The sequence below is a fragment of the Camarhynchus parvulus genome, chromosome 2 (genome assembly GCF_901933205.1).
Source record: "Camarhynchus parvulus chromosome 2, STF_HiC, whole genome shotgun sequence".
Taxonomy (NCBI): Eukaryota; Metazoa; Chordata; class Aves; order Passeriformes; family Thraupidae; genus Camarhynchus; species Camarhynchus parvulus.
Genome location: NC_044572.1, coordinates 109504986 through 109532665, shown reverse-complemented (window position 1 = coordinate 109532665; position 27680 = coordinate 109504986). Strand labels below are relative to the sequence as shown.

Below are 27680 nucleotides of genomic sequence, written 5' to 3'. Positions count from 1 at the left end.
TTGTGTTTCAGTATTGTAACAATGACAACACAGAACAGGCCATTTAGAAGTTTCACAAGTATGAAAGATACCCATTTATTTCTAACTCCAACCTGAAAGAATCAGGTATTTAAAAACACTCTGCTGAGTTACTGCTGTGATATGAGGGCTCGTCACCACAAAAAGGCCTGTGAAGTGTAACTCTGGAGTGCTATTTTATGTGATGCCACACATCCCCTCTGCCAGGAGGTGAATCCTCAAAAAGGATGAAGATATATTTCAATAGCCTAACAAAGGTTAGGACTGTCTGTGAAAAAAGGACAGTATGTTTCCCCCGTAACTACATACTATCTTTTCTGCTATGGACACATTTTCCCATTAACACATCAACCACAGGGAAGCAGAACAGTGCATAAAGAACTGATACAAGCTAGAGGAAGCAGGATCTTTATCCAGAATGCCCGCTGTTATCAATATATTTAGTTCCTTAAAATCCAGAATGACTATCACCAAAGCTTTAAAAATTTCCACTGCCCCTACTGGGCATCAGTCTTTTGCTTGGGAAGATTTCTCTTTATAGAAACCTCCCCTCTTCCTTCTGTCTCTTTTGTTCAAAGAGCAAAGATGGATGGCAATGAGAAATTCAGTATTTTCCTTCAAGTCAGCTCTGTTTATACTGTTTCCCCCTACATCAAAGACACATGTTATATGGAACTGATGTCAACTGATTTTTAACCAGACAGTATTACTGGGGAACCATGTTCCCATAAAGAATTACTGTCTTTCAGAAATAAGACCGTCCTCTACAGGTTGCCTTAAATTTGAAACACTGTGTCACATGTCTGGAAAGGATTGATTGGGGCTGAACTGGCAGAACAGGAGCACCCCTCTCCTCCCAGGCAGCTGCAGGTTGTGTGAAATCTCCATGACAGCATCTGCACGGGGCAGCAGACCCATCTTCATGTGGTCTGAATGTGACTCAGTGTCTTTACACAACGTGTGGTGCCCAATTTCAGCCTTTCAATTGACCCCACAGTGAGAAAATCTCAGTGTGAAAATGTTTCTGGGTGCTCCAGACCTGCTGCTTTTCACTTAACCATCATTCACAGACCCTTGTTCTATCAAATGGTCTGAGATCAAAAAAAAAGGAACTAGGGTGACCTTTTATGTACCATTTAAGATTTTATATACTTTGATAAGGTTCCTGCTTCATTCTCTCTTGTTCCTGAATGCAGTTAGTGAGGTTTTAGCCTGTCATCACCTTCTATCTTTGGACACAGAGAGCAGAATAATCATTGCTCTGAAATGAAAATGGGAGCCAGGGCTAATGCAGGGGGTCATTACAGTCATCCTGCTGAAGAACATTCTTTAATATCCTTAGTACTTCAGGCCCTGGTGGCTAGAGAGTAAAAAGGATTCACCACGCCATTTTTCCAATGCAGTAAATCATTAACCTTTAACCAAAGCTAGTCCAGACAATATTTTATACTCTTTCCTGAGTTCAAGATGTCAGACTCCCTTTGATGCAATTATTTAAATGCCACTGTATTAGTATATAGATTATATCCATTAGTATGTGGATTCTTCAGATTCAATGGACTGCATAAAAACGTTATTATTAAAGCATAACAGCCTCTGATGAAAAGAACAGGGAAAAATAATCCATTAATCATTAGACTGTCAGATATAATTTCCCTGATCTTGCCAAGCCCCTGGAACACAACAGAAGGAAAGTACCTTCCTTTAATTAGAACACTTACTGATGAAGAAGTTTCTGCTGCCAGCCTTGCTGCGTACCTGGCGATCAGCTTGTGCTCTTCATCCAGCCGACTTGCACTGTCAAGGACGCTGCTCAGGGGGAGGGGAAATGGAGAGAGAGGTTTATACACTGCAAAAACACCCTCTGCCTCAGCCAGCCACCACCTTACACCCCCAGGCAAAAACACCCTCTGCCTCAGCCAGCCACTACCTCACATCCCCACACATCAGTCAGAGCAAAGAAGCAAACCCTCACCAAATTAGGAACAGCTGATGTTAATGGAGCAAAGGGCAGAGAATTTCCCTGGAAAGATCAGCTCTAAGGGGCTGGGCAGCACCTCCCCTTAGGGAAAAACAGCAATGCTCTGCAGTCCACAGTAAAGGCTGTACAAGATGCTGCTCTGCCCAAAAAGGGTCAGGGGGTGGTTAGGACCATCAGTCCACATTTATTTTGCAACTCAGCTTTGTCATGTAGGGGGATAGAATATAAGAAAATAAAGGTAGTATAGAAAGTAATCTTACCCCTAAGGAGTTGCAGCTGAGCCAATTATTAGAGATTAGGAACAGGCCTGACTTTAACAGGCTACAGCTGTAGCCAAAGAGAAGAGTGCTATAAAAGAGTGGGTTGGTTGGTTAGGAGGGGAGTTGGAGTCAGTTGGCTACTGTGAGAAGAAGGAAGAATCAGTGCTTAGAGGAGCTGCCTATAAGAAGCATCAAGGAGATGTGAAACTCTTGCAATAAGGACACAACAATATGGAACCTTTGTGATATAATGACAACATTGTCATATCACCTGTGAGGCTACTTTTTGGCCAGTGGATTTGTAGGAGCCTTGGTGTTTGTTGAGAAAAACTTTAGCAGCTTTGTCATATTTGCATCAGAAAACTGTGTTTAGGACAGTTTTGCAGGTCACTTACCAAGGTCTTATGGATCACTGACCTAGGAATTTATAATCAGGCTTTCTCTTTTATTCTTGGTTTCTTGTTATTTGGGAGCAAGACTTCAGAGTGTCACGTGACTGTGATCAACAAGTGTAAGAACTAAACAGTAAATATGGTGAATTCCTTTAAAATAGTGCACCTTATTATCTCTTCTCCCCCAGGAATATAAAATCCAAATGTTTCTCTCACATTAATGCTTTTCCAGCTGTCCTTATTTTAAAAGGAAGCTATTATTTAGTCAGATGAGCAGGAAAAAGGTAATATAGTGAGAAACTTCACTATTTCTAAACATTAAGAAGTTTGCAGACAAACATCAAAACTTTTTCTTTTTCAGAAATCTGAAAAGGACTTAGTTGACCCTGGATAATCCTGGGCTTTAGAATCCTATACTGCATTATTTCTAGTATACATAAGAGAGAAAATCTTAACAAACGAAGTCCTTAAGAAGAGGTGAGAGGAATGTGGAATTGCCATGTGGAATACAAGGCTGCCTATGGACTTTCCCAGACAGAGGCAAGTCTGGCCTCTTTTCTTATCCCTTGGCTACTGTATAATGGTTTTTGGCTGAAAGGAAACAGGAACAAATCTCCATGCCCACGGGCCCTTCTGGGCATGTAACTGGTTGCTGGCAAACAAGCCTCAAAAGAGTCTGGGCATGGGATTTTATAGTGATTTTTTTTCTCAGAAATTGTACCTTGAACTTGAAAAGCCTTCCAGAGGAAAATCACACTTGTACCAAAAGCTCTGCTTTTGAAGAACTGATACATTTAAAAGGAATATTTCTCTAAAACTTCTCAGTGAGTTCATATCCCCGTGTCCTTCAGGGAACTACAGTGCACATGTGTTGTTTGGCCTTATTAAATCCACTGGGATTTAAAAGTTATGTTTGAAAGATGAGCAGTGGTTGATATTCACGGATCATGAAACTAAAACTGGGTGTCATGTGGATTTGCTACAGCTTAGTGATGCAAGAGAAAGAGACAAACATCATCTTTTTCTCATTCTGATAATAACCTGTGAGACCACAAACATGAAGTTTAGAAAAACAGTAAAGCTCCGAAAAGTGAGACACAGAGAGGTTCTGTGTAAATAAAACTTGTCCTGCAGACTGCACGTAAGACTTCTGGTGGTAGATGAACACTGACTTTCTGGTTTTGGTTATGTTTATTTTATTACATACACAGCCTAATTTTATGCTTACTGAGATTCTGGTGGGGTAACTGATATACCTTTGGGAAAGACCAAAGCTAAAGGCATTTTTCTAAATTTATACAGTTCTGCTTCATATATACTCATGCTTACTGTACTAGTATGTCAGAGAAAGAAAGGAGTGAGCTACTCTTGCAGACACATAAAGTTACGTAAATTGGGTAATAGGGGCTACTTTTATGACAGTTTAATTAATTTTTAATTTTACCATAATGACCAAAACATTGCATCCTAACAGATGGTTGTGAAACAGCAAGCATTCAGCATCAATTCTCCTTTTTATGGCAATGTGCAGCCATATCCATCTTGGAAAAATGGATTATGGTTCCACTTGTTGGCATAACCCAACCTGCACCAGAGTTCTGAGATGTGAGCTAACACCTAAGCCAACTGCTTTACTGAATGAACCAAGCCACTGCAGCTTTTTGAGTCTTACTTGTATTTAATGTCTTTGATATATATTTATGTGTGGGTGGATGTCATAAAGTAGATGTAGCAATGCATCAAATTTAGTCTATGAGTGCTGCAAATCACTAACCCCAAAGCCTTGAAAAATTAAATTTCAATGTCTGAGATAAATGGACTTCTGGAATATATCTATTCTATGTGACCATTAAGCACAGAAGTTTGCACAGCAGCATTAGCCTCGACTGCCAAGAATTTTATGTCTCAGAGTTCTCAGATTTACCATAATTCAGTTGTTTTACTTCATCAACTTCACAGAAAACCATACAGTGATATAGCAAGACAATTGTACACAAAAAGTTTAAAATATTATGAATGTGTGTGCAGAATTTGGGACCCCAGCGGAATGATCCAGGCATCCTTTTGAGAGAAGCTGGACATTTTGTATACAAATATCCTATTGTTGTTCCTTCTTTTCTAAAAATCACTGCTTCTCCATTAGTGACCATTTCTTTAAAGACCTTATAATTATTAGCAATCATTGGTCTGACACCTATCACCATTCAGATGTGGAGTGAATATCCAATATTAGCACCTGCACATTAGGACTTCTGTGGTCTAAGGCAGCTCCATTAAAAAAAAGGCTCTCAAAACTGCAGGCAAAGGATGAAAAACACGATAACCTATGGGCAAAGGAGTGACTCTGGAGGATCTTTGCTATTTCTCAGGCTTCAGATGTGTCAGACCAGCCTGTTCTGCAGTGGGCATCTGGCAATAGCTGATGTGGATGTTCCCTCTGTCACCGCTGGTTAGAAAAGTCTCTGGTGAAATTTTTGCAAGAGAAGCATCAGTGTAGTCTTCATGACACACTCTTATTCTACAAACTCCTCCTTAATAAATAATTTGCTGTAGAAAATACAGACAAATTAAAGGGTTGGTTTCTAAGCCTTAGGGCTGTAAAAAGAAAAAAAAAAAAGAGGCATAACAGCAACACACCAAATGTATTCTGAGGACTATTTAACTGCTACACTTTCAAAACTGGCTTGGTTTTGCAACACTTTAAACTGAGACAAATCATCTGAGTCCTCTACTATTGTTAATTTGCCATTTACTTTAGAATCATCGAGATTTTACCACCAAGATATTATAACACTCAGCTATGTGGAAATAATCACAAAAACTAACTCTGTTCAAGGGAGTTAAATGTCTACACTTTTCCTCTGTAGCAACAGGTCTCTGAATGTTTTTCCTCTTTCAAAGGAAGATTAAACCAGCCTTCCCACCTAGAGTTCTGCCCACCCTCTTAATAAACATTTAAAAATATACCCTAGAATAGTACAGCACTTTTATACAGAAATAGAATTCACATAGTACTATGCAGTATAACACAAAACCCCCAGAAAACAGCTCTCTATGAAACCAAAATAACCTCTTCCAATTTATCTTATTTTTTCTGTACCTGAAAAGAAAAAGACTGAAATATATGGAATTATTATTCAAAGCTAGGCAAAGTCTCTGTCTTATAAAAATGGAAACTATTTGCAGTTAAAAATTCTTTTTAAGAATCAGACGCTAAAGATAAACTAAAGTAAGTGTCAAATATTGGTTTTAAATATTAAAAAAGACTTTGCAATTAAACTATTCAAAACATCTGGCTAAGGGCTAATTCTTCTACCCATATAGTTACTATAAATAATGAATTCATTCTTCCTGTTGTTTATTAATTTGCTCTGGAGTACTGGCTTCTAAAAAACCCTCAAGTAGCTTATTAGCCTGTGGTAGAAGGAAAGGAAAACTTTTACTTGCAGTATCAAATAACTGTAGATGAAAAATAAAGATAAACAGTGAAAATTAAATGAATTAAAAATAGCCTATAAAGCCCAAAATATAAATACTAGCTGCACTTAAAACAAAGTTATACTGGGTTATATTAGCTATATATTAGCCTCAGTATCTAAAATCTTCAAATCTGATGATTAGCTATAAATTAGCCTCAGTATCTAAAAATCCTCAAATCTTGCTTTGTTTTTAAATGCTACTATACAGCTCTTCAGATAATTTTATGTATTATGCTCATGAAAAATCTCTGCAGGTTTTTCTTGCAGATAAAGGCCCAGCTATAATCATTCTCTTTTCAGCTTTGGCTGCCAGAAGCACTTGAATTATCTGATGTCTGGGTAGGTGCAGGTAGCATTTTGTAGGCAGATTGAACAGCAGAGCTGGCCAGCTCCAGCCCCCCCTAAACCAGAAGCTACCTCATTTTGGTTAACTGCATGCTTTACTCAGGTTACCAAACCTCCTTAAGATGCAGGGTGAAATAACTGGAACTCAGCACCATCCTGGCACAAGTGTGTGGGTTTTGAGCAAAGTGCATCCAGCCACTTTGGGGCATGGGCAGGAGGAGGTCAGCTTTGCCTGAAATGCCACCCCAGACTTTGAGATGCAGCAGCTGAGCTTCCTGCAGAGGTCTCACCGACTCCTCTGGAAGGAGGAGCTTCACACAGGAGCTCCTGGCTTCACACAGGAGCTCTAGGATGGCTACATTTTGTTCTTGTTTTAACCAAAATGTAACCATTCTATTTCTCTACTAGCAGTCTCGGTCCAACAAAGCAGAAAATGGCTATGCAGTATATGGTCTGATGCTTGACTAAGACTACTGTCCCTCTAGGTTATTTTTCTGTCAAAATCTAATTATACAAATAACTGAGATTGTTTCTCATTGAGGATGCTGTGACTGCAGTGATTTAATGTCAGTAATCAGATGTTATGTACTATGCTTTGCATCAGTTGTTTAAACAATTAAGGTTGTTGTCAGTCACTCCCCCATTCATTTCTCAAAACCAAATAAATGTTGAATATCATGGCATATGATTTGTATATGTATATTTGGAAACAAAGGTGCTATGAGTAGGTGATGTTGGCTCAAAGCCTTGAGGGAACAGGCTGGAATATAAAGAATAAAATTTGGAGGATGAAAACAGTACAGATGAGGTGAGGCACCCACAAAGAGGTCTCAGGAGGAACTGGTAGTCCTCACTGAAGAGAAATGAATCCTAAAATGCTATGCCTGGCAAACCAGCCTAACGCCACCATGTCCATTCTTCACTCCCCTCCTGAACAATCATATCAAGTAAGTCACTCATGGTAGCCAGGGCCACATTTCCTTCTCCCTGTCACACCAGACTGAGTGGCAGCATATTCCTACCCTCAGTCATGGGTGGGCAATGCCTGGTCACACACATGCTCCCAGGAGCCTGCTTTCACAGCCACATGTCAGTATTGCTCAATAAGCCTGATTTCTGGAAGTGCTTCTTCAGGAATGAAATTCCTCTTGAAAATGTTTTTGTTTAGGATAAAAGGTTTTCATTTTCCTCACTTAAAACCTAATTTGCCTTTTCAACCCTCCTCCACTGGCACATTCCAGTGGGCTATAGAGTAGAGAAGCAGATCCAGGACAATGAAGGCAGACTCTTTTATCCACTGAGCATGACAAATTACTCCCATTTTCTACAGGGCCTACATGCAGAAGTGAAATTTTAAAGACTGCAGAGAACCACTGCATTCACTCTACTAAATGAAGTTGCTTATTGCCTCCTACATACTGGAGCAAATGGAGACTTTCTTCTAATCCAGGAAATATTCTGGAGTGGCAGCACAGGAAACTGAAGGGTTTGCTATGAGCAAAATAAACCTCCTGATCCTAGTTTTGATAGAAACATTGTACAGTTCTCTGCTCAGCATCACATTTTCTAGGGCCATCTACTGCTCACCACTCTGCTGGTACAGGGCTGCAAAGTCTATGGAATTCTGTTGCACTGGAGAGTTGAGGCAGCATTTCCCATCCCTGGTGTGGCAGGCTGCAATGCCAGCATCTCAAGTGCCTGGACAGCTGATGGGTTTAGGAGACAAAGCTCTAACAATTAATTATGCTCAACACACCCACTTAAAACCCCTGAAAGAAGGGAAAATTTGTATACAAGATTCAAACAATGCAGAAATCAGGCAGATTTAAAAGCAATGCCTGACATATGTAAAAATCAAAATGAATTTCTCTCACTAGGTTAGTAAGAAAATTATTATTGTGATTTAATTATTTATGTACTATTACAGTTTCTAACTTTCAAGGAAGGTGAAGCTACAAATTATAAATTATGTCAAAAATGAATACCTTGAAAACATGGGCTTGTTTAGTTATTGTTGTGTGAAGATTTCTGCACTACCACCAAGCTCTGCACTGCCTAGAGCTCAGTATCCCAAACAATTTGCATAGCCATTCTTAACTCAGCGATTATTTGCAATACTTGGCAACACATTGCAAGCCTCAGTACAGAGAACAGCAGCCAGTGCCACTATCCACCAACTTTGGGAGGACACACCCCATATCCATACACATTCATTTCAGGTTAGTGCTCATGAAGAGCTGCTCCAGCTCATCAGGCAGGGAGGGAACAGGGAGAGCCTTTAGCTGAGCAAGGTGCCTTTGCTGGTGCCCCCAAGGTGCCCAAGCTGCACTAACCGTGCGGGGCTGCTCTGCAGCATGTTGACATAGACCCCGATGAGCACGTGTTCATCAGCCAGCCTGTCTGCAACATCCAGGCTGTACTGCAATCTGCAACAGGGGCAGGGTGTGAGCCACACAGACACACAGACAGAGAGAGCAGGAGCAAGATTGTGAAATGGGAATCTAGCAATGAATACTTCAGTGTTCTTAGAAAAAAAATATCAAAATGAAACAACATGCCAAGTGCAGAAATTATTTTGTTATTATTGTAAGTTATATGGTTAGTGTTTAGTGATTTAGGATGGTAACATCCCACTTGATGACAGAGCCAGCCCCAGTGAGATGCCAGATCAGGCCAGGGACTGAAGCTCTGGAGCTGTACAATAGCATTTACTAAAGATTCAGCAAATGGTGAGGTCAGCATTATTTGGTTTAATATACTCTATATTGCACAAAACCATTAATCTAGATATGTAACATACATGACTGACACACTGAATTCACAAGCTGGATTTGCTTGGAAGTCTCTAAACAAGACCTTATGCATCCAGGTGTACATACATATATCTAAACATGCCTTAGCTCACTGGGTTAATTGCCTATCACAATTTTCTCAGGAAAAATGTATATAAAATACATTAAAAATGGGAGTAATAGAGGAAAATGTTTTAGTTTAGCTGTGTTAGTGCAATTTCAGAACATACTCTCTCTTTAACTTACCCTTTGCCTTTCAAGAAAGCTGGAGCAGCCCTAGCCAGCAGTTTGCTCTGCTCTACTTCAGTATTCTTGGAAGGAGAGCTAGTTAATAAGACAGGAAAACTAAGAAGAGGGTAAACAGTGATGTCTGAAATTCATTATAGAACAGAGTTTGGAGAAGCTCATTTGAGTGCCCTGGACCGAATAAAAATAATACAAGCTTTAAAGGAATTCTAGAAAACATCAGGAAATGCAAAATCAGGAATTACGAGTTTCCTCTCCTGTTCTCCAAAAGCAAACTATTAAAGCCTCCACTACAGAAATGACAAACAAAATTTGCTTCTCTCACAAATGGAGAGATGAAGGCTTGTACTTTCCAGATGAAGTCCGAGATAAACACGGTCTCAAATGCTGCTTTCGAGCTGGGAAAGCTTTACCATAACAGCTAAACTGCTTTTCTCCACATTAACTGTAAGATGGTTTCAATAATCTATGGAAAGGTATTTATTTGGATGCAGCGATGGGATACAGCAGTTTAATTTTCAGAAGTACTGTTGTTCTGTTGATTTAAAATAATATATAGGTCACCAAACACACTTTTTTCCTAATTACAGTATTTAATGGATTGCAGTAACTGCCTCTTGCCCAACACTTAAATATCCACATTAACAAGCTACCACTGGCTAAAAACGAGAAACATTGAAAATGTTCTATTTTTTTTCATGCTGCAGCATTTCTTGGTTTTTAAGAAACAACAAAGCAATACAAAATTATATTTTACTTCCTTCTTTTTAAAAATTAATCACATTTTTTTTTGTTTGGCACCTCATGGGTGTGAAAGCATGGATGCACTTGTGCATCCAGGGGTGTATGGGTCTCCACGTGTGTGTGTATGTAGGCAGGTAATGTTGCACAAATGTGGTGCCTGGTAATCTTCAAAATCTTCAATACTGGGACAAAGAAGGAATTCAGTGAGTTGAGATTTGTGTAATTCCCCTCCTTTTGGGAGGGCAAGGTTGGCAGTAGGGTTCTGAAGAGGATGGGACCAAAGGTTGTCTTAAGAACTCAAGCCTGTTGATTTACAATAAATTTTTAAGATAGTTGAATGAAAGCTGTACTGCACAGCAAGAAAAAATGCTTGTTTCACATTTCTCTACCCACCATACTTATATGTATTGCACTTCCACTGGGGTAAAATCCATGCAGATGATGTGCCATGCCATCTAGAAGGATGCGTTTTCCATATGTTTTCTTCCCAGTTACAGAAGGAAAATGCATTCACGGGGTACAGGGTGTGCCATTTCAGTCAAAAATGCACCTTTCACTTCTAAAAGTACAGATAAATACATTGCCACAGTGGGAGACCAAAAGCCCCAGGGCAGATTTTGTGCCTTGCTTTCTAACAGTGTGCCCTCCACCAACCACAATTTCCCCTTCTCCCATGCTCCAGAGCCACACAGTCAGTGTGCAGAGACAGACGAGCAAGGATTACTCACTGAGCAACTGATACCATGGCCCTTTCCTTTTTAGTTGATTAAGCAAACTTTAGTCTTCCAACCTTTTCTCATGAGTTATACTTTCTCTGTTTTTCTGATGTTTGGGGCGTCTCCTCTGGGCTCCAGACAGGCTGGTTAGCATATCCACCCCTGTGCTGCTACCCTAAACTGCAAGCAAACCTCTAGGCAGATGTCTCCTCCTCTGGGGAATGAGTTTTAATGGCTTTCCATATCATGTTCCAGGGTCAAATGCAATCTAACAATTGTATTGCTGACTTCAATTAGTTTGTGGTTCACTGCAACTGCTAGGTCCTCTTTTAAAATATTTCTATCCATCCAATTATGCTCCCATTTTTTATTTGACTATTTGCTTCCTTGCTACAGCACTTTTCACTTATAATTACTGAATTTCCTGCAATTGATTTCAGATCATTTGGACATCAATTACTATCATTGCTACTGAGCTACTTTTCTTTTATTTAGAAACTGCTCTCCAAGCACTCCTTTCCACAACTATTTCAACCTTTGTACCACCTACAAATTGGATGTATTCACTCTATTGCTTTCATTAAGTCACTATGAGAGATAGTGCAGTGTCTAATTTAGGATAGCTTTCAAGAACCCCAGCAGATATCCTTCTCCTAAAGTGACAGCAAACTTCTGAAAATGTCATTATTTATTTTCAATGTTGCTCCCTTACTAATTTCCCTATCTCTGTATTTCCTTTGGGTACTTCTGTGTCATCTGGCACTATGTTTAAAGCCCCTTTAAGGTCAACCCGTATTGTATATGCTGCTTCTTTTTTAACCCACTGGATCAGTCATCCTGTCAATGAAATAAATTAGTTTGGTTGATATAATTTGTTCTTGACAAATCTATGGTGGTTATATCTCGTTTATTACCCTCCAGATGCTTACTAGCTCTTTTATAATTTCAGTATCTTTGGATACCAAGGTTAGGCTGCCTCCTTTATAATCCCTTTCACCTTTGTCCCTGATTCCACCTTCAACCCTCCTTCATTTGGAAGAGCTGACATTTGTCCTTCTTGTTCTTCCATATCTTCCTACATCCTCCACATATTCCCCAAAATAGAACTAATACTTCAGAGATCTTTCTGGCCACAGAGAATTTCCAACTGGAACAGATATTTTAAAGATATATTCTTGCTGAAATGGAACATCTTGTAAGATGCTAAGTAATGCTTCTCCATCTAAATTTAGAAACAAACCTTCCAGCTGTGACCAGATGTCTATAAAGATATAGACCTAATAATATTGGTGCAAATGTTATGCCCTCATTAGCGTCTACTTGGCTGCTAAACAATCAAACATATAAACCTTTCCTTTAGCCAGGTGGAATATTGCTGATATTCTGCTGGGTTAAGGCTTCTCATCTTGTTTTGAAAAAAACAGGCCAAGATAGCAAGCAGTTGAAGTCTACCATGCTCCTTAGAGACAGGAACATGGAGAACAGCAGCAACCAGTATGTTTTGCTCCAAGTTAGTTGTTGACTAGAAATCTGGCCTAATCTCTTGTTAGAGGTAGAATATCTTGTTAGGTAGAATACCATTTCCTTTAACTTTTATGTGGAGTGCAAAAAAGGCACCAGCCATTCTGACTCAGCATTGAATAAGAAGACTCAATTTCTCCTTGGCTATGGGAATCTGATATCACAGTGCATTCTTTCTATCTATCACACAATTGCCAAGTCATTCCAAATTCACCAGAATGTGTTGCATCACACCATTTATTCCAGTTTATTACCCCTTTAGAAGAACTAAAAGCATTAGCTGTGAAGGAGGGGCTGAGAAAAATGCAAGAAAAAACATTCTGTTTCATTTTATCCTACCTAAGCACAATAATTCAATAGCTTAAAGAAAACATTTATAAAGAAAGAGCAGGACATTGTACCCATTACTATGGCAGCTATATACTTTAAGTCAGCATGACAGACTGCAGCAGGGGAACAAAATGATTCAAGTAAGGAAAAAAACCCCATTAATTCAGTGTATAGAGTTATTTCTCTTGAACAGACAAAAGTTTCTATAATGCTAAGTTTGCTTGTTTTGATGTAACATATCCCAATCACTGGGTTTGCAAGGGCATTACCTATTCTGCAGTAGTCTTCCCTTGTTCTGCTGCCCTCTAAGCCATCAGAAATTGCAAAAACAATTGAGAGAAACCCCTGAATATTAGCTACATCAAAAGAATTACAGGCCTTGTGTTTTTAATCATGTTAGCTGTCAACAGCAAATGACTATAATTTGGTATTTGGGAGAAGATCACAGACTTTTTTGTTTCTTCTTTTCTAACACAAGTGCTTTAAAGCTTTTCTTGAGCTGTACAGAGCATATTGTTGATACCAATTTCCACACTGTATACATTAAGAAGAAAGGTGCTTGTAATTGCTAAGCCAACCTCCTCATTAAAGCTCTTATGGACCTGCTGGCTCAAACTAAGCAAACAAGCACAGAAATTTTAAGTGGACTTTAATTCTAAAGCAGTTTGAAGAAATTAAAAAGCATCTTTGGGAAAGCCTGAACCCAACTTCCTTTGAGCTTTGCAGTAATTGTGTACCCACCCGAAATCAGTGCTTCAGAAGCAATTAAAGTGTAAATAGTATGTAATGTTCCATCTCCTTTCAGCTGCTCCCCACAATTTGTCACTGCATTTACCAATTATCAAAGATCTTTCCTCTAACAAGATTCTCCATCCTCCCAGTTAATTTCCAGTTTTCACCCCTGTGTCCAGAAATATAGTAGTGTGCTGAACTTAGGAGATGCTATCCATTTCCAGCAGCAGAACGAGCTGGTGTGCTGAATTTAGCATTTGCTGCCACAGGGAAGAACTGGTTAGAATGGCTATGTTCTTATGTGAACACAAGTAGCTGAAATAAATACCATGGGAATGCTATGAATGACTTTCTCTGCCAATTCTCCTTTGAATAAACATCCAAATTACATAAAAAAGGCACTTAAGGCTATCTGAAACCTCTGGACTAGACTGCAACACAAATTAAAGTAACCATAAGTTATCTGCAATGAAAACACAGCCAGCAGAGCTTTTAGTGTTGATTACATCCAGCTAGGAATTTTACTCTGAGTTTGTACTCTTCTTATTATAATATGAATCATGGAGTATTTAATATAAAACCAGCACAATTGCAAACAGAGCCATCAAAGTCTGTTTCTCTTACGTTCAAGAGGGAGGGCTTCCACTAATGGGGCCTGATTTTCCCAGGGCCATAGTAACAGTAGAACTTAAAAGAATGAATGAAGACACAGTTATTAGTCTAACCCAGACTGAGTATCTTGGCATTTAGCAGGAAAGTACCTTTCATATCGATAATTCTTACTGAATTTAGTTAATGTTCATGGATTAACAAGAAAAAAAAAAGGAAATTTCCACATAATTCCACGTAAAAAAAGGTAGGGAAACTGTTCTTATGCAATTGTGTATTTCTTTTGTGCAGAATGAAACAGGATCTTCCTTTAGGTCACTGAGATGTGAGGGAATGCTGGACAAAGGGCTCAGCAACAAGAGGCAGGGGTCCAAAACCAGTGCTCACTATAAATGGGAAGTTTTCATTAGCTTCAGGACGACTTAGATCTGTCTTTCCTGTGGTCATTTTGAAAAGCAAAGCTGAGGGGTCTGGGGAGGGTTATTGGCAAGCAGTGCTTAGGGCAGAACAGCAGCCACCCACAGAGAGAGCTGAGGCAGAGGAGGCTGGCTGTGAGACCTGAAATCATTTCCAGGCTTTTGTGCAAGCCTCTTTCATTCCGTGGTCAAGAACACAACAGGCAAGTCATACACTGATGATGGAACCATAAAGGTGTCATTTACAAAAGCAATGTTTCCAACTTCCACAGGACACATTAATATTTATCCTACATGAAAGGGAAAAAAGGAAAGAGTTGTGCTGCGCAGAAGCAAGAGAAGTTGCAAAGCTCACAGCCAGCAGTAAGTCTATTCAAAAGACTAATTAGAGCACAGAAACCCTCTAGCCCATCAGAGCCTTCCTTAAAGAATATTTTGAGTAGTTCAGCAGAATTGCTAATGATTTAGTGCATGAGCTACAGAACTACTGCGATTAGTAGGTTAGTGCTCTCATACTGACCGTGAATTGTTGTGAAGCTGATTTACATACAGCTTTATAAGAGAATGCTCATCAGCCACAGGACTGGCTGCATTTATACCCCCAAGCAACCTGAATGATTCAAACAATGAAACCTTGTTAATACCTCAAAAAGAATATACAGAGAGCAGAGTGTTCAGAGAGGGTTCGTAACAATAAATCCAATTTATTTAGGAAGAGTACTGACTTGGTTGTTTGCAGGGTGCTTTTTCTTTCCAATAAAAAGATGCAAATAAATTTGTAAAAGGTGAAAATAAAAATACTGAGAATAAGCTGTCAAACTCCTAAAATCCTGCTATGTCAAGGAAACAAAAGTGACAAAACTTCTAATATACAATCAATGTAATTACTTTACATATCAGGGTACAGTTAAGTCTAAGAAAGCCAGAATGACTCCTGCATCATGGAAACTTTCAGCTGCACAGGGATGTCACACTATCCACACATATGAAGTCTGGGCACCTATGCTTGAGGGGGGTGGTATTATCACCTGCCTTCAGGGGATTCTCATCAAGGAGTGTTTCCTAGGGAAAAAAAGGAATTCTAACAGTTCAGGAAGCATGTATGTTTAAACCTGATAGTTAAAGACAGTCAGTTACTAAAGAAGACAAAAGTAAAATAATCAGGTATGTTTTACAGGCAAAGAGAAACAAGCAGCACAAGAGACAGTGCTGTGAGTGTTACTGCAGGTCCCTGGCCTAAGGAGCAGTGTACTTTTGTTGCTTGAGCACAGGGATGTCTTGGGAATTAACAGAAGCACCAGCAACACTCCTAAAGAGTGCTGCTCTTAGTGACCTCTCCTGGAGAGGCTCCAAATACATTACCCTGCCTTGCACATAAACCCCCATATATTCCAAATAGAGAAATGAATCTGCATTTGCAGTCTCTCTGTATAGGCAGCAGATCTGGCCTTGGGAGCTGCTTTGGGACTGGCTTTCAAAAAGCATCTCAGTCACACCCACTCGCACTGAGACAGCACAGAATTTACAGCTTATAGCTTGTGGTAACAAAATTCATAAATCAAGTAAGTAGTAAACCATCTACACTCTGACTTTGCAGTGTACACTGCAGGTCTGGTTTCAGTTTTGATGTTAAAATATGTAGCTGTGCATATCCAGAGATTGTGTTTAGTCATTTGGGAATGCTGAAGCACTGACACACACAGCAGGTATCAAGCAATAAAATGCACCCAAGGAAGACACATTGCTCATCTTCCCTAAGACAGCAGGAAGTTATTTTCCTGCCACCTTCTTACCTATGTGCATTTGTAGGCTCACATAGATGGGGTCAGACAGCTAGCAAATGCTACACACATATTTTGGCTGGATGAGCCAAAATATTGAGTCAAAATGTACAGTCAGCTGCAAGCACCTCCTCTTTGGGATTTGTTTCTGATGAGACTTCCCTGGTTTGTTTACTGAAGTGTCAGTTACCATATTTCAAGACTACTTCTTCTTCCTTGTTGATTTTAATGAAAATCAGAATGGTTTAACAGGAGAAAGAATGTTTTGCTATGTCTTGGAAGTATGAAGACATCTTCTCTTTGTTCATCCATATCTTGTGGTATGATGCAGGCATTCCCAGTAATCAATGGCACATCCCAGTTCCTATTCCCATAGTGCCGTTACAAAATGACTTTCCACCAACAGCCCATTTTGGGTCCCTATGGGAAGGTGCCTGGGGTTGCATGTGAGCATTTTTTAGTGGGTCAGAATGGTTCAAATGAGAGCTGAAATTCAGTGCTCTGTTGTGGGGAACTTGGGGTGCCTTAACTCCAGCTCTCTGTTCAGATGTCTGAGTATCAGTCCAAATTAACCAAGGCATTTCTCTGCTCACATCTCTTGATTTTACTGGGTTTGGATTTCGTGAGAGGGTTTGGTTTTTTTTTTTTGCCCCTGTGAGGGAACTGAAAATTGCAACTTCCACCACTATCATATAATGGTTTTATATAAATAAGGATAAGAACTCACCTTCTGTTTGCAAAGGGACTTCCTGAGGGAACAGAATGGGAGAAGAGTGAATCGTTCATGCTGGTTACAGGTCGGGGGGGCCTGAAAGGTAAAATACCCAGCCACATTAATTTTGCACCAAAACCCCCTCCATCAGCAACAGTATTTATGTAGAACAGAATGAGCTTGTTTAAAGTAACATTGCAACTGGCATCTTCTGCTTTGCACAGTAATAGCTTCAAATTATAGATGCTGTGGTTTCAAGAAGTTGATAAAAACACACTGGTACTTAGGCCTGGAGGGAAACAATGTCTTTGTGTGTTCTGAAGTGAGTTTTAAGCAACCTGCTCAGCTTTTTTTCCCCGGCTTTGGTAGAACAGCCACAATGCCATTGTTCCTTTCCAGAGGCAACAGTCCAGGGTGCAGTCCCTGCTTTCAACCAGCCAGGATAAGCACTGGCAGTCAGTGCTCTGTGGCAGCCTGGAGGTCTGCAGCATTGAACTGCCAATAAATGACACACCTTTTCATGAAGTTATTCCTGGTGCTAAGCTCCATGCTGCCACATCCACATAGTGACCACAGTGTACCCAAGCCCTCAGCATCTCATGAAATACACATGGAATTTTAAACTGGTTTGATGGCAAAGCTTTTTAACTGATACATCAAACCCCCAAGTCAAAATGTAGAGTAAGTATTTAGTTCAAGAGGACCCATTAGTAATGATGATTTTATTATTACATTCTTTATTTCCTGCTTTTACAAAAAAAATGAAACAAGAAGGAATTTTCCTCTGCTTTCTTTTACTGTCTACTCTTAAAAATAATCTGTGTGTAATTTTCTTCTGTATCCACTAAGGAGAAATTTCCCCTTCTTAGCAGACTTCTTATGGAACATTGGGCAAAAGATCTATCTGCTCAGGAACAAGTAAAAGGTATGTTATTAAAATCACAGGGCTTTCAATCAGTTATGAGCAGAATCTGAAGCCACATATATTTCAGACCTCAGTTTGGTTAATATTCCCTTTAGGCTCTGTGAAAAACTGCTTTTTGAATTCCGCAGATGTGCAAATTGAAATATGGTAGCCATCTGCAAAATATTCACTGGGCTCCAATTGTGCAAGACAACTGGTCAACCAAAGCATTTCCAAGAAACCCAGTTCTGCATAGAACTGAACTATTACTATATATTTTGTCCTGTAACTTCTTATAAAACAGGCAAAAATATGGTATTTGAAACATTCAAATGATTTTCTCAGCATGATAATGCTACACTGATTTCAAGAAGTTTAAAACTGAAAAGAAAGAGGTAGGATGTGGAATGTTATTTATTTATTTATATGAAAATAGAGTTTTAACCTAACCCTGCACCTGCAGAACCCCATGAAAAACTATACTTCTGATCAGTCATGAATTTGAGAAGCAGTCTTTTGTCTTCCATGTACTTACAGAGAAGTGTTCAATGTTATTTTTTTTGTAATACTAAGATTATTGTATTTTTTCCAAGCTTTTCCTTCAACAAGTGTACTAAAGAAGAAAAATACTCACCAAGTATCTCTTTTGCAGCAGAATAAAATGGAAAAGAGATCATTAATTAAACTGTTAGTTCAATATGTATATGGATATGGCTCAAGTAATGCATTGGACATACTCCATTCTTATGACCCTGAATCTGAAAAAGCGTGAGAGCCTCTAAGCATAAAAGGTCATTAATCTGTTTACAAAAGCCAAGTTACTCTTGTGTACAAATGTCTTTAAACTCCAAGACCTTGCTACGGTTTCCTGATTAGCATTACTTTGTCAATTCTCATAATAAAAAATGATATTAAACTAATCCAGAGCTTTCCCAAGGCAAGTTTCCTAAAGGCTGATGCCCACTGTCACAGTCCTGAGGTTCCAGCTGAGTATCAAATGGATGCTCAAGCACACAGAGTTGTGTGATCTGGTAAGACAAGAACAACAAACTTTTTTTTTATTGCAAATCAAAGGAAAACTCAGCTATTGACTATAAATTATCTCTTTCTGAGATTATTTTTAAACTCCTGAAAGTGAATGATTGATCTTTCTGATAAAAGTTATACTGAATTAACTGTCCTCAATGAGACAGAAAACACTTGATGCTATTGAAATACGCTATGTAATAAAAGCATGCTATGGCACAACATATATCCACAGTAATAAACCAAATTAAATAGGAGGAATTTTCCAAAGCGCTCCAGGCTGCTCCAAGCTGTTTACACTGATGTCAAAAATAATGCTCCCACAGGCTTAAGATGGAAATGAAGTCAGGCCAGTGCAGAATAGATTTGAAAAATATCTCCATGGCCATGCCATTTGTCATCTCTGCTGTCTGGACTTTCTTTCATGTTGCTATTCTTATGTACAGAGAGGAAAAATGACCCTTTCATCAGTGGGAGGAGTTCTACCACCAGGTTTATGACACGTGGATAACTATTTCTCCAGATGAGGCTTTAGATGCATTTCTTGCTTAATTCAAAATTTTATGTGGTACCAGTAAAACAAAAAAGCCATGCAGTCTTTTTGTCTGGTCCCAGGCAAAGGTGGAAGAACAAACAGAAGGAAAGTCTCTATAGTAATGCAGGGAGCATTTGTCCCATTTAAGCTAGAAGCTAAGAAAAGGATACTGTTTTGTTGCCAAAATTCTTCCATCTGATGCAAATATAAACCCCCTTTTTTGCCTGGATTCCTGCCCAGAGCTGTTTCTCTCAACTTCCATTATGTTTAAAAATAAAAACTGCATCAGTGAGAAGATATTCTCGACAAGGTTCTGTGGCATACCTCTCCCCTCAGTTAATTTGTGTCAATTATGCTGTAGATCATGATACCTCCACAACTTACGGGTTTCTCACTCATGCATCCTTGTAGCCAATATACATTGCCAAGTTATATTACCATCAATCTATGAATACAGAGAAACTGTCACAAACCAGAATAGATGGTGGTTTTTTCTCACATCCCGTCACTCTAAATTGTCTGTATATTTAGGAATAAGGGAAGGTGTTAATTTCACTGCAAAAAATTGGATCAGTTCTTACTTAATTATGGTACCTTCCCCTTCCCTTGCCTAAGTGCATTTAATCCATTCACAGTAGCCCAGTTTTCACTACCTTTTATATTCTGACATATCCTCAGGCCTTCAAGATCCCCCTGCCAACAGGGAACAGAGGCTTCTCTTTCAGTTTCAAGCTCTCTGTCTCTCTCCATTTCCCTTAAGGATGGCCAAAATCTGCCCTGTGAAATTATCACTGACTTGCCAGCAGGGCCAGGCACAGCAGGGAGGGAGCTCAGCAGATCCAACTCTGGATCATTTCTGCCAAAGAACAACATCCTCCCAGTACTCTTCCATAAAGAGGTGCAGGGGTTTAACTGACAATGAAGTGTGACAGGGATTTGGCACTATGTATCTGTCAGAGGCACCGTGTCTCTGAAGACCAGAGCACTCTCTTACACCTGGAAGAAGTTCAGCTATAAGGAAGACCATCAGCATAACTCATCCTAGAAACACCAGGCAGGCTGAGTGAACTTTCCAGGTGTTGTACAGCCCACAATGGCTGGAGTGCACTTGCTCTTAGAGATGCTACATACAAATATTCAGGAGGAACAAAGGTAAATACGCATAATAATTACAGACTAGAGCAGTTCCAGCAGCCAGTAACATAGGTATGCAGCATGGAAATACAATTCTAATGGCTGCTGCCCAAAATGCTTCAGTCAGGAGCCCTGGGAACATGGTTAAGAAAGATATTTTCTTAAGAAATACACCAGAATAAGAGAAATACTTTAAAGGCAGTATTTTTAGAATATTTTTTCCAACTTAATTTCTTTGTACATTTCTTCCAACCAATGTCCTAATTTTTTCTTAATTTTATGGGAAATTTAATGTTTTTTCCCTTTTTTTAAGGACCCAAGAAGCAAAGGTAAGCCAAGTTGATAAATGAGAAAATTGGAGTGTCTGCCACGATGGTTAGTGGGCGTGTTTTAGAAAAAAACCCATTCAAAGTGGTACTTTCCTCACCCTGCACAAATACATTTTCTTTCTGCTTTGGGTTTCTTGACTCATGCAGAAGAAAATACCAAAAAATAGTCTTGCTTTCTCAACATATCAAAACATAAGGATAATAGACTCTTCTCAAGTGACTTGGCAGTTGAAGGCCCACTTTTTATGCAGACTAACACAATTCTTCAAGACTGGGTGAAGCCACAGCTCCACTAAAGTCAGGGAGAACTCTGACACCTTTTTTTTCCAAAACTGGTCTGGTTTCACTTTTCTTTGTTGCCTTGTGTCAAGGCATACCTGTGATACACTGAAGTTAATAGTCTCTAGATGACAGAACTGATGTTCTCAGCATCAATACATCCCAAAGTGCTGAAACTCCATAAAATTGCATGGACACCTCTTGAGGAGAATGGAGACATTACAATGTTGTATCCCAGTAGTTGATTATACCTATATATCCCATTCGTTTTTACAGGTGAAGTCACACCAGAAGAACACTTTTACACTAAATATCCCCACCAGCAAATTTGCACTTGTGATGCATTGAGCTGGACAAGCCACATCTGCCTCCTGCTTTGTTCAGAGCTGTAGTATCTACATTTGGTGCAAGCAACTCCTACCACAGAGCTTACTTTGTCTACAGCACACAGATACTTACACAATATGAGCCAGGTTTAGAGGTTTTTCAGGCTGGTCAGGGAACATTGGGTGCAAAGGTTCACGGCTGGAAGCACAGCTTAAAGACTTGCTAAGTGCATTAGTTAGCTTCTTAGCAGGTGATTTCTGGGAGGAACAAGGAAGGTAGAGGTAATCTGGACAATAAGGTGCATACTGTTTCTGCTACAGGAAGCACAAAACAACAAGAAGCTCTAACAGCTCAGGTATCTATGGACTGACATCTCCCTTGCCCCCCTCCCATGCCCAGAGTCTGGTAAGGCAAAGAGTGCTCCATTTGGGAAAGAATTACTGTTACCTCCAGCAGCCTTTAGAGCAGGCTGGGGGTGTATCTATAGGGAAAGTTGCCATGGCTATTTTGCCATGCTGCACTCAGGCATTGTTGAACAAAGAACAGCACAGTTTGTGTCACCTGGACTGGTGCTGGCTTGTATCTCACCAGCTTGGGAATGCAAGGAGAACAGATCCAAGCACGCTTGTCCCTATAGATACACTGTATGGGACATCATTTCCCTCCCAGATATGGGCCAGGCACTAGGGTTGCTGTGTTCTTCCCCCTCACTAGTATCTCCCTCACCTCCAGTACCCTGTACTGTTTAGCTGCTTTACAAAGCTTCTCTTCCACCTCCTGTGGCCACTGACCACTGGAGAATGGAAATTTGAGACAGGGGCTTGCCAGGAGTTGCCCCACTGTGGCACCAGCACTTCAAAAGGGACTGATGTACAGTCACTGTCCCCAGAAGATAGGGAGGGTCTGTGCAAGGAGCATAATTTTCATCAATGTGTTAAAAAAAAAAAAAAAATCAGCATTTTCTGCTTTCTGTTTTGTTTGGAGGCTATGCACTTGAGGAGTAAACTCAACTTCCCTAATAAGGGATCTCTGAGATCCGGGGTATCTTTTAGGCTGTGTGAAGGATTCTCAGGAAATTCAACTCAGATCTCTGTGATTCAGTTCTCTGCCAGTAAAAAAGGGTTAGCGACCCTTACACTGTTTCCTCTCCCCAAAACACAACTCTACGGGCTGAAATTGAAAAATCTTTCTGGAATTTGACAGAAAGGGTTTTGTATTTGTGCACATACATCCTGCATCGACTTACGACTGTCACCAAGTCTATAATGAAATATTTCTACTAGAGAAAACCAACCTAAATATGTAAAGTTCAAGTTCTTTCTCTTGCATTCATTAAATGCAATTTCACTCTGAATTGAGAACAGTTGATTTCCACTGTACCCATAAGCACTTCAAATGTAAATATGAAGTATATATCGAGCTCTGCATGTGGCGCTTGATACTGATGCATTAGAATGCCAACCAGGTTTGAACAAATGCTAATGAATGCTACAGAAAGGCAACTTCAAACTTGAAGCAAAACATTTGTTTCTGGCAAGGAAACATCTGAAAGCACTGAGCATGTGGTCACATTTTTGTCTTCCGCTGAACAGAAATCTTAAGTTTTCCAATTACTTCCTACCTATAATTACAGCTCCCTGGCTACAGCAAAAAATGGATTTTATGGCACAAATTGCTGCTAGGAATGGAGTCTGAGCTACACAGTGGGCACTTTTCCTACTCAGACACTAAACTCTGGCCATTTGTGTCTATGCAACAAGCAGCAATTAGGACCCACAAAAACAATTACAGACCCAGGTCTGCTGGGATGCAGTGCAGAGCTGTATGACTGGCATACAGAGCAAACCACATCCAATTTAACCCTTGCCTGTTCCATCAACAGAAAACCAGACATTTTAAAAGTATTAAAATTCAGAACTTTGTTAAATAATAAACTCAAAGTACCATAAAAATGGGAGCTTTTGCTGTATGCATAATTTTCCTTTTTTAAAAAACAATATACTTTTGAAATGTTTGAAAATAATTATGTATTTTCTGCTATTTGTGTTTGAATCCTGAAGGATTTTGATGCTCTGTAAACAAGGGGGTCAACTGGTGCTTTGCTCCAGTCCATGGAAAGCTGAGTCCCCAGGTCTCATGCCCTTCAGGGAAGGTTACGGTTCCAGCAGCTGTTGATACTTCCCTTTCAGCTTAGGAAAAACACTGCATTATTTTGATTAACAACAAAAAGCCTGAAGTGAGCTTTTCTCTATAGTAAACACTACTGTGGATCTAAGCCCGTGACCACGCTCAAATCTCCAGTGCCAGGATCATCCCAAATGCTACGCATATGCTGCAGCCACTCAACTGAAAATATTGATGAATGAGCATTAAGTATTCATCATTTCATTTACATGTAGCCAAAGAGAGCAAGCCAATGACAACTTTACCGTGAGTCCTGTGGGAACGGGGGAAGCTGCCATGAGCCTGCTGCCCTGCTGCCAGCCCCTCCTGCGCTGCCCTCACCGCGGCACGCACCAGATCCTCACCCAGGGAAGACCATTCCCACCTCCACGCTCTCCCGATGGCTCCCAGGGCCGGAGCCTCCCAGACAGGGTCACTAATCCAAAGTGCCAGCCTGGCTCCCAGCTCGCCTGAGCCCAGAGCTGTGGCTGGGGGCTTTTCTGATGGCTGGAGGGCAAAGCAGTCTGCAGCAAGGCAGAAGCCTTCCCTTACCCATGACGTGTACTCTTTCATTTGGTGCTGGTTGCTGTGGGAACCGCTGGCATGGCCCCTCCAGAAGCAGTCCTGACAGAGCTGGTAATTGTGACACTGCTGGCAGCGGTAGCGAAACCCCATCATGCTCTCGCTGTGGCAGTAGGAACACTCGACGGGGTGGAAGACTGGGTGGGAGAAAGAAATGGTGAGCCAAAAAGAAAACAAAGGAACACCCAGAAAAAGTTTATGGACAAACCCCAAACTGAAGGGTGCTCCCTTCTTTGTTTAAAGCAATCTGCAGCACTGGATGCTGCCGACAGCTCTGATCCGAGAAAATACAGCAACCTGTGCTAAGCCATGGGCAATGCTTCCTACACTGGGCACCAAACCCTTCTTGACTTCTGAGCTGGCATCCATGCCTCCTGCTCACAGCAGCAAAAAATGTGTGTGTTCAGTGTTCAGTGTCTAACAGAATACATGACAGAGTACAGAGGAGGGCCATGAAGATAAGGGCTCTCCTATGAAGACAGGCTGAGAGTTGTTCAGCCTGGAGAAGAGAAAGTTCCAGGGAGTCCTCAGAGCAGCTTTCCAGTACCTAATGGGGTTACAGGAGAGCTGGAGAGGGACTTTTTTCAAGGGCATGTAGGGATAGGACAAGGAGGAAGAGGTTCACTGAAAGAAGGTAGGTTTAGATTAGGTATCAGCAAGAACATCTTTACTGTGAGTATGGTGAGGCACCGGATTGCATTGCCTGAAGAAGGTGTGGATGACCCATCCCTGGAAGTGTTCAAGGCCAGGTTGGATGGGGATTTGAGCAGCCTGGTCTAGTGGAAGATGTCCCTGCTGGGGAGTTGGAAATGCATGATCTTTAAGGTCCCTTTCAATCCACACCATTCTATGACAGAGGAAATTTGTATGTTGCAAAATCCACTGCAGCTGCGCTATTGGGAGAAGCTGAGTGTTTTGTTGTGCTTTAAGCAGCTGAGGTGAGGCATCTTGGAGGAAAAGTCAAACTCAACTGTATGACTACTGAAAGGATGAAAGTGTACTTAGACATGTTATTGTCTCTTAATTACTGCTGTCTCATCTGTACAAGTGGTGTCCTTTAGGTTCCTATACATGGGATTGAACACGTAGCTTTGGATGCCCAGATGTGGAAAGCTGGCCTTTGGAGGGACCTATTCTCTGTTCAGAAGCAGATAGTGACAAGGAAGCAAGTCACTGAGGACACTAAAGCACCAACTGAGATATCTGGAAGCACCTTCTGGGCAATACTGCTATTTCTGTTCCTCTTTTCTCACTACAGCCTGTACCAAATTCACCACAGGGTACTGAACATCCCCTTGTTTCCGGGCACCCTCTGTCTTTCTGTCATAAGGTTCAGTCTGGGAAAATTTGGATCAGTGCTGAATGTGTCAGGGGTTTAACTCCTTGCCAGAATTTTGCAGCAAGAAGGGTTTCTGCTCTGGGCTAGGAAACACTGTGAAGCTGGTGAGGGACAGGGATGAATGACAAGAGCTTGAGGAAGGTGGGATAGATAGGTTGCTCTGTAGCCAAAAAGACTTGGGAACATCCCCTTACGCACCTTGGTGCCTTTCAGTGGAAGAGGGATTTGTTTGGCACAGGAACACATACAACTTTTCCTCCTTTTCCTTTTACCACCAAAAATGGATGCACACCATCCACAGGGAACTTCCTTTTCAGAGAATATGGTCTGGCAGTGTAGACTTAGGAGTAGATCCTTCCTGAGGACCTTTTGGCTGGTGTTTTGCACTGCACTGACATCTCCTGCCAGGAATACTGCATCAACGGAAAGTGCCAAGCTGCTCCCTCTCTGCCGCCATATGTCGTAGCTAATAAAAGTTGTGGTCTTGATAGTTTACCAAATATAAGTGTGTGAATGGATGAAGTCCTATTGCTCTTTGCTTATCCAGAGCACAGGAGGAGACACGATCAGGTTAACTTCCTGAGCACAGCAAAATTTAAGCCATGTTCCTGGCTGAATGACCAACAGACTTCAAGTATTTTACCAGTCACTGTAAAAATAGCATATGGAGTCAATGAACCCAGTACAGTAGCTTTTACAAAACCATCTACAGAGTGTGAAAATCGTCACACCAAAGTTTATTCTTGTAACTCTGTTTTGGCAGCACCTCTTTACTTACCATTTTCAACATTTGCCAGTCGATGCAGAAGTGGTAACCACACTAGACACTGTGGCGGGGGATCAGACATGAGAGTATCCAAGAAAGTGTTTAATGTGACTTTTTTCTGCTCAAACAAGCAAAAAAACATGCACAAAAAATCAGTAATTAGACATCTCAAAATTATTTTATCTCTACAGAAACACTTGGGAATAAGTTTCAAGCACTGTTTGCCTGTAGCCCTGATTTACTAAAAAGAACAAGTGATACTAGCAAAGCTATTTTTAGTCAGTACAATGATACAACTGATGACTAGAAGTCATTCTCACAAGGCTGGGTTGGAGACACTTAGCTCCCACTCACTTCCAGACTCTCTTCTAGAGCCACTGCCTGAAGATGCTTTGTGGTTAAGGGTGGTATTCAACTCTGCATGCTCTCATCTGTTTTGAGTATCGTGTGACAAGTACAAGTGGATGTGGGCTATCACTGTGTATGACCAATTTTCAAATGAAAAATCACTGCTGACGGTACTTGAAAAAAGAAAATGAGAGAAAATGCTGGCAAGGGAGCACAAATTCAAAAGAAATATAGAATAAGGAGAGACCAGCACAGGCAATTTGTTACCATAATTTAAGAAACTTTGCTCGTCTAAGGAGCAATGGCAACTAGTTATGAGTGAGTTCGGACTGTGGGATGTCAAGATTGCATATGCTCGGGGACTGCAACTGCTCCTGAACTCTTCACGCCTTTAAGCACTCAGAGATTTATGCTCCTTTAAATTTCGAAGAGATTTAAACTCTAAGATATCCCTGTTGATTTTAAAAATGCAATCTAGAGCCTTAAATTTCTTAGGTGGCTGGAAAAAGTAATCACAAATCCTAGTTCATTTGTTTTTTCAATCAGCAACTGAGCCTTCCTTAAATAAAATTTAAGATGCAAAAATATCGAGCCCCGCTGAGAATATATGTAGATATATTTTATATTTTATAGACATACATATTTAAGTAGTGTCCCCACATCCAAAGGGATGGCTAAATTTTCATATCTGATTGCATAAGCTGCTGCTTTAACTTGCTAAAGAACTATGGTTGCCCCATGAGGAAGCTAAGCAGCACTTATGCAGTGACATGCATCATCTCTGCATGTTGTGGAATTCTTTTCAGAGCTGAGATTTCCAGAGACAGTATCTGTGCTCCATTTATACACAATTATCACCAGGTGTAAATAAAAA

At 40.4% G+C, this 27680-nt stretch overlaps 1 protein-coding gene across 10 annotated transcripts in view; it reads right to left on the bottom strand.

The window, feature by feature from the left end:
* DTNA (dystrobrevin alpha) overlaps positions 1-27680 on the bottom strand; it is a 223663-nt gene that overhangs the window by 28621 nt on the left and 167362 nt on the right. For 4 of the 10 annotated variants that reach the window (XM_030971770.1, XM_030971771.1, XM_030971773.1 and 1 more), the window contains exons 7-12: positions 26471-26576; positions 24324-24490; positions 21741-21865; positions 18613-18621; positions 17090-17170; positions 1740-1827 (exon numbers count right to left, since the gene is read on the bottom strand). In XM_030971770.1, coding sequence (XP_030827630.1) covers positions 1740-1827; positions 17090-17170; positions 18613-18621; positions 21741-21865; positions 24324-24490; positions 26471-26576 — 576 coding nt within the window. Of the gene's footprint in view, positions 1-1739; positions 1828-8808; positions 8902-9513; positions 9592-15101; positions 15192-17089; positions 17171-18612; positions 18622-21740; positions 21866-24323; positions 24491-26470; positions 26577-27680 lie in introns of all 10 variants that reach the window. The other 6 variants (XM_030971772.1, XM_030971776.1, XM_030971775.1 and 3 more) reach the window with 4 other exon arrangements.